General features: G+C 46.9%; 1 protein-coding gene across 1 annotated transcript; it reads left to right on the top strand.

Moving 5' to 3' along the window:
• Nucleotides 1-2779: 2779 nt before the first annotated feature.
• LOC308334695 (dnaJ homolog subfamily C member 2-like) lies at nucleotides 2780-4618 on the top strand (the record flags this gene model as incomplete). Its single annotated transcript, XM_080791499.1, has 1 exon — nucleotides 2780-4618. The coding sequence occupies one exon, from the start codon at nucleotides 2780-2782 to the stop codon at nucleotides 4616-4618; it is 1839 nt and encodes a 612-aa protein (XP_080647625.1).
• Nucleotides 4619-7278: the final 2660 nt, after the last annotated feature.

The following is a 7278-nucleotide window of genomic DNA, read 5'->3' as shown; positions in this document are numbered from 1 at the left end:
AGCGCGCCACCGAGTGGCGCGCTACGAGCTTGTAGGTCTGCTATTTTTGAAAAATCGAAGAACGACTGACATTTTTAGAATCTGATCTCAGGTCAGAATGGGTTAATCAGACCAGTGTGTGTCCAGTGGAAACCTCGTATGAATCTGATCTCAGGTCAGAATGGGTTAAGAGTCATACTGTACTGTAATCCGCGCTCCATATATAGTCCCATAATGGCTCATGATTTGTAGTATGTTTAAATGTTATTCTGTCTTCCCCTTTGTGTCAAGAGTGGTCTGATCCCCTTGTGTTTCATTTTGGTTATGTTTAAATGTTATTCTGTCTTCCCCTTTGTGTCAAGAGTGGTCTGATCCCCTTGTGTTTCATTTTGGTTATGTTTAAATATTATTCTGTCTTCCCCTTTGTGTCAAGAGTGGTCTGATCCCCTTGTGTTTCATTTTGGTTATGTTTAAATGTTATTCTGTCTTCCCCTTTGTGTCAAGAGTGGTCTGATCCCCTTGTGTTTCATTTTGGTTAAGTCAGTCTAAAGCCCTAACCACACCAAAGGGTCACCAAGCAACTCCTTGGGTCCAAACGGTTGCAAGGAGTTAACGCTAAAACCGTCCTGACCCTTTGGTGTGGTTCTGGCCATTGAATTCCATGCCTTGAATAGGGTCAACTTGGGTCAACGTGGGTCAACGTGCAACAAGACATATCACACCGCAGGGACAACGCTAAAACCGCCTTGACCCTTTGGTGTGGTTATAGGGCTTTACTGTGATGTTCAGTTATGTTTGTCCATTTTGTTTTGGGCCTATAATGCATGTCTGTCATGCATTCTAGGCCCATTATATTCATGTAGAAACTGCACACTTGTCCTGGTCTCTCTCTTGGCCGACCCACTCTGGTCCCTGACGGTTGGAGGCACTATACAAATTGGATGCATTCATAAATATGTTGTGAGTATCTTCTCCGAATTCAGAGCACTGTTGACGCCATAGAGCGCTTAATGTATTCACCAAGCAGAGGCATAAGATGCCAACACAGCCTCAACGCAAAGTTTTTTTTTATAACTATTTAGAGGGGAGAGGGGAACAGCCCAGGCTCCTCTGGTTCATGATTATAAGTCAATGAGGACCCTTATTATTAACCCATTCTGGGCGGGAACCCCTTTTTGTGTTAGCATTCTGTTATGCTTTAGCTATTGAAAAATAGCAGATCTACAAGCTCGTAGCGCGCCACCGAGTGGCGCGCCACGAGCTTGTAGGTCTGCCATTTTTGAAGAATCTAAGAACGACTGACATTTTTAGAATCTGATCTCAGGTCAGAATGGATTAATCAGACAGTGTGTGTCCAGTGGAAACCTCGTATGAATCTGATCTCAGGTCAGAATGGGTTAAGTTGAAGTTGCAGCAGCTTCTGTGGCAGGAGGTGCCGGGCGGGTGGGTGTGGCTATTATGTCCAAATCAGAGCATGTGAGCGGAGCGGAGCGGGAGCGGAGCGGGGGGATTTTGACGTGAGCGCGGAGCGGGTTTTTAAATGGGTCAGATTGACTTCCGGAGCGAGAACTGTCCTCCGCTCCGAGCCGCTCCGAGCCGCTCAGTGCACACGGCACGGCACTGTGCAAGCTTGGCTAGCAGTTTACATCAATCATTGCCTCTCTCCTAAAAACTTTATTGGGACACACACACACACACACTAAGACCGAGTTTGTTGGTGTGTCAACTACTATAGTTTCATTCACAAGTACACTGGACTGGAGGCTTGCTGTGCTGTAGTGATAACAACAACGTTAGCTAACCAGCTAATGCGACGCTAACGTTATTCCCTCTCTCCTTGTTGCGCACAGCTGTGCTTTTGTACACACTTCCATCCGTTCGCCTTTTAAATCTAAATGTCCCATCAACACACGGGTCCAAGGCGCAACGCGATCTTATCTGGTTCTTGGGGTTTCATTAACACTGAGCAGTGAGCACTGACTGCAGTGCTGCCTGCTCGTTACGTCTCCACCTAAGGTCCTCCTCGCCCCGCAGACGACGCAGTATACACAGGAGGAGAGGAGAGGAGAACAACAAGTCTAAAAAGGAGGGGAGGAGACCTGTCTGTCGCCTAGTCGCCTGTGTAATCTAAATAAAACTGTAAATAGAAATAAAGTGTGGGCAAATGTCGACTCGGGATAGATATTATTACTGTAATGTAGATGATACTCGGGGGGAACACCTTTTTCTTTTAAAGATAACTTTTTTTTACACCAGCGTCGGTGTCTGTGCGCGACAGATTTCAGTTGTGCGCGAGAGCATTTGCATGTGAGCGAGGAGCGGAGCGGAGCGAGGAGCGGAGCGGGTGGATTTTGAAGTGAGCGCGGAGCGAGCGTAGAGCGGCGTGGGGAGAGATGAACGTGAGCGCGGAGCGAGCGTAACAAAAGCCGTTGAGAGCGAAGAGCGGAATTATCGGCCGCTCCGCTCCGCTCACATGCTCTGGTCCAAATACAGAACTGGCCGTGTCTGGCATTGGCGCAAACCGGCATCGTTTGGTAATGGTTGATGTGCAAATCCCCTGAGCGCAGAGTATACCCAAAGATGGACCTGCCAAGATGTCAGCCGGTGGATTATGACCAAATATGGACATTCACAATGTCAGTGAAAATCGGCGTTGTTAAACAGTGGTTTCTGTGAATGATGACACATGCCAATATATGGGCATGATAGACTGTATATTTGTTTCTGCATTGTATAACTCTTTAAAACAGAGCTATACAGAGCGCTGCACCTGAATGTTTCTATAGCTCCCGCTAGCAAGATGCTGTTGGAAGCGTTTGAAGAAGACGTAACAGTCGTCTATAATGCTGTCGCTGCCCCAGTGCAGATTCTGGTGGAGCCAGTGGGACGGTGGTTCGAGGCTTTTGTCAAGAGAAGGAACAGGAATGTGTCAGCCTCCTACCAGGAGCTGGAGGAAGAGGAGGAACTGTCGGAGGAGTCAAAGGAGTCAACTGATGAAGAGTTGCAGCTGGAGGAGTACCCAATGCTCAGAAAATTGGACCCCAAAAACTGGAAGAAACAGGACCACTATGCTGTCCTTGGACTGGTCCATGTGCGGTACAAGGCCACACAGAAGCAAATTAAAGCTGCCCACAAAGTAATGGTGTTAAAGCACCACCCTGACAAAAGGAAAGCTGCTGGAGAACAGATTGTAAAGGGAGACAATGACTACTTCACATGTATAACTAAAGCTCTGGAAATCCTGTCAGAACCTCTGAAAAGAAGAGCTTATGACAGTGTAGACCCGACCTTTGACAAAGCTGTGCCTTCAAAGAATGAGGGCAAAGATAACTTCTTTGACGTGTTCACTCCCGTGTTCGAGAGAAACGCCAGATGGTCTTCCAAAAAGAATGTGCCCAAACTAGGAACTATGGATTCCACTTTTGAAGAAATGGATACTTTTTACTTATTCTGGTACAACTTTGACTCATGGAGAGAGTTCTCATATCTGGATGAAGAGGAAAAGGAGACGGGTGAAAACAGAGATGAGAGGAGATGGATTGAAAAGCAGAACCGTGGTTCCAGAACTCAGAGGAAGAAGGAAGAGATGTCTAGATTAAGAACACTAGTTGATAACGCTTATAACTGTGATCCTAGAATAAAGAAATTCAAGGAAGAGGAGAAAGCCAAGAAGGAATCTGAGAAAAAAGCTAAAGCTGAAGCCAAGAAGAGAGAACAGGAGGAGAAGGAGCGGGCCCAGCAGGCAGAACTGGAGGCAGCTCGCTTGGTGAAGGAGAAGGAAGAGGAGGCGGCCAAGCAGGCAAAGAAGCAGAAGGAGATCCAGAAGAGGGCCATCAAGAAGGAGAGACAGAAGCTCAGGACCACCTGCAAGAACTGGAACTACTTTGCTGATGCTGAAGCACACAGTGTGAAGATGATGGAGGAGGTTGAAAAGCTGTGTGAGCGTCTTGGGTTAGCAAGCTTGCAGTGCCTGAATGAAGCACTGGCCTCTGCTTCCAAGGAGGAGGGCAAGGCAATTGTGGATAAGCAGGTGAATGAGGTAGATGCTCAGTTGCAGAAGGGGTTGCCAGAGGTTCATGCAGTCTTGCCAGAGGTTCAGGCAAGACAGGCTTCGTGCAGTGCTGAACAGGCCAACGGGGGTGGAGGGGCTGGAGCAAAGGACTGGAATGAGGAAGACCTCCAGCTGCTCATCAAAGCAGTCAACCTGTTCCCTGCAGGAACCAATGCCCGATGGGAAGTTGTTGCCAATTACATGAACTTGCACTCTAGCAGTGGCAATACGTGGACAGACAAAGATGTCATCAACAAAGCCAAGACCCTCCAACGGCTGGATCCTTTGCAGAAAGATGAGATTAACAAGAATGCCTTTGAGACGTTTAAGAGGGAACACGCTGCAGTGCCACAAACTGTGGACAAAGCAGTGCCTTCAGAGAGATTTGATGATCCTGCTGCTCCCTGGACGACAGAGGAACAGAAGGTTTTGGAACAGGCTCTGAAGACCTACCCAGCCAGCACCCCAGAGAGGTGGGACAAGATCGCAGCTGCTGTACCCGGACGGTCCAAAAAGGACTGCATGAAGAGGTACAAGGAAGTGGTGGAGATGGTCAAAGCCAAGAGGCAAGTGGCAGTGAAGAGTTAAACATTACTAGAGCTAAAAAAACCGAATCCAAAGCTAATTTCCAAAGGACTATCATGTTACAGTAGTGACGTTCCACGTCCCCAAAGTCAGCCTCTGCTGTCTGGGTCTGGTCCGTCCAAAGACACTGCTGTCACTGCCACCCGTCTGGCAGCGCACCTGACCCCACTGCTTGATTCCTATAACGCGGGTGGTGGGCCCACGTGGCGGAGAAGATGTGTCCATGTAACTTCTTTGGGCTGTGCCCGACTGTGTTCCGTGGTAATCCCGGCCACCAGGTGCTCGCTGACAAACCCTACCTCCGGGACTTGCTCCATAGGAGGGCACTCGGGCTTCCTCCAGGCCGGGTCACACATTTTCTTGTATGTTCTTCCATGGGGTGTTTTTTAACCATTCCTTGTCTGGCCTGCACTCCACTGAGACTACTTTGCCATGAGGGACCCTACCAGGAGCAATATAGGCTCCAGGCAACACAGCTGCCGGGTTCATTGGGGCACACAAACCTCTCCACCACGGTAAGGTGATGGTTCCTTGCAGGAGAGCTGGGCCAAAAGGCAAAGCTCTGTCTACCGAGCAATATTCGTTCCTACTCTCACCTATGGTCATGAAGTGTGGGTCATGACCGAAAGAATAAGGTTGCGAATACAAGCGGCCGAAATGAGTTTTCTTCGACGGGTGGCTGGCATCTGTGAAGTTCAGTCACACGAGAGAGACTTGGAGTACAGTAGCTGTTTCTTTGCCTGGAAAGGAAAGGCATCTGGTTAGGATGCCTCTCGAGCGTCTCCCTAGGGAGGTCCTCACGGCACATCCCATTGGGAGGAGACCCCCGGGCAGAACAAGGATGAGATGGATGGATTACATCGACTCACTGGCCTTCGAACGCCCGGGATCCCCCAGGAGGAAGTTACTAATGTTTCTCTGGAGAGGGAAATCTGGAGCTCTCTGATGAAGCTGTTGCCCCCGCGACCCGACTATGGGTAAGCGGTTGAAGATGGATGGATGGATATCATGTTATGAGTCTCAAATTGCTAAAATACAAATTTGGCATCATAGCTTGAAAAACAACTGCTTACAACTTTATTACAGCACACTCACCAATGTTCATTTTAACTTATTCAATGTCAACGTCTTTTGAGGCTCACACTGCCAAGGATGTCTTTGTGTGTAGTGTGTTTTTAGTTTTTACAATAGATGGTGCTCTTCGCTAACCTATGAGTCGCCGTTTGACTTTCATTGAAACCAGGAAATCACGTGATCGCAAAACAACAGTTCCCATCCACTCCCATGTTACAAGATTTTCTCCTGTGTCGTTCCACTTCCACCAGCATGTCATTTTCAAGAGTTTAATGGACTAATGGACGAATGGAACGCATGGTTGCTTTGACAAAAAATAAAATAAATAATAATAATCACCAAAGCACAGATAAATCCTGCGTGTTTATCAGCGATCAGGGGTTCGATCGCACTGAAAAGACATATTATGTGACTACTTGAAAGGTATGGAAAAACAAAACTAAAACAAAAAAACAAAGCTGGCAGTGGGTGGATTATTTATGTGTTGAAAGTGAAACTGTAAACCTCACCAATGTATATCACAAGTGGGGCAAGCTTTTCACCATCATTTACAGTAATTATTACTATGATTGTAAGCTCAACTTTGCTGACTTTGATATCATTTCTATACGCCATTAAAGCAAGACAGGCGAAAGCAATGAATGACTATATAAACAAACCATCATCATCGGTTGCTCCCTGCTTGTTTATCGTAGCTGCTGATGCAGTGTTCCAGGGCCATTAAGTACCTGGACCGTTGCCTCGCAGCCACATACTAAATTTGACTTTGAACGAAATAGTATGTTTCAAATGGGAAGGCCAAAAAGAAAAACAACACTAACTGCCAACATCTCAAGTTTACACAAACACTCTCCACTCATGCTGGCTATGCATTCTGTTGTAATGAGGGGATGCAAAAATAGCGACGAAAGAGGAAATGGAACGCAATAACCCGCCTTGTTCGCTGTTCCATGAAATGCAAGATGGTGACAAGCGACAAGAATGATAGTAGGCTTCTTTGCATCTTGTCACAGATTCAGTCTTGCTGCTAATAATGTCATCAGCAAGAAAAGCACTTGTCAGTGTCGCTTAGTTGTGAGTCAATTTGAAGGAGTGCCATGTGCTGGTTTGTTTTTCAAAGGGAGGAGATTCAAGCTTGGTTAAATTGATCGAGTTGGCAGTCATTGGCAGAGAACGGCAAAGCACTACAATGATTAAGAGAACGTTGTGTGTGTGTGTGTGCGCGTGTGCATGCGTGCATGCAAATTTGTCTAGGGCAGCAGAGAAATAAATAAGGGATGGAGGCATAACGGTTACTTTTAACTGAAACTGTTATGCTATAAAAGGACACATGCACAAACTTCTTTTCCATAGCGTGTTTTCATGGCATTCTCCGTTATGCTGCAAGCATAAGACACAGTATGATACACTGGGCTGTATTTTGCGTGTCTTAAGTACCAGGTCTTATTCCCTAACTTGAGTAAACTAAAGACCTGGAGGTGTGGTCAATGCTCTTTGGCCACTCAGAATAGCCAAATGGCATTGACCACGCCTCCAGGTCTTTAGTTTACTCAAGTTAGGGAATAAGACCTGGTACTTAAGACACGCAA

The sequence above is a fragment of the Protomyctophum bolini genome (assembly GCF_963924005.1).
Source record: "Protomyctophum bolini genome assembly, chromosome: 19".
Lineage (NCBI taxonomy): Eukaryota > Metazoa > Chordata > Actinopteri > Myctophiformes > Myctophidae > Protomyctophum > Protomyctophum bolini.
This window is presented reverse-complemented; position numbering and strand designations above follow the sequence as displayed.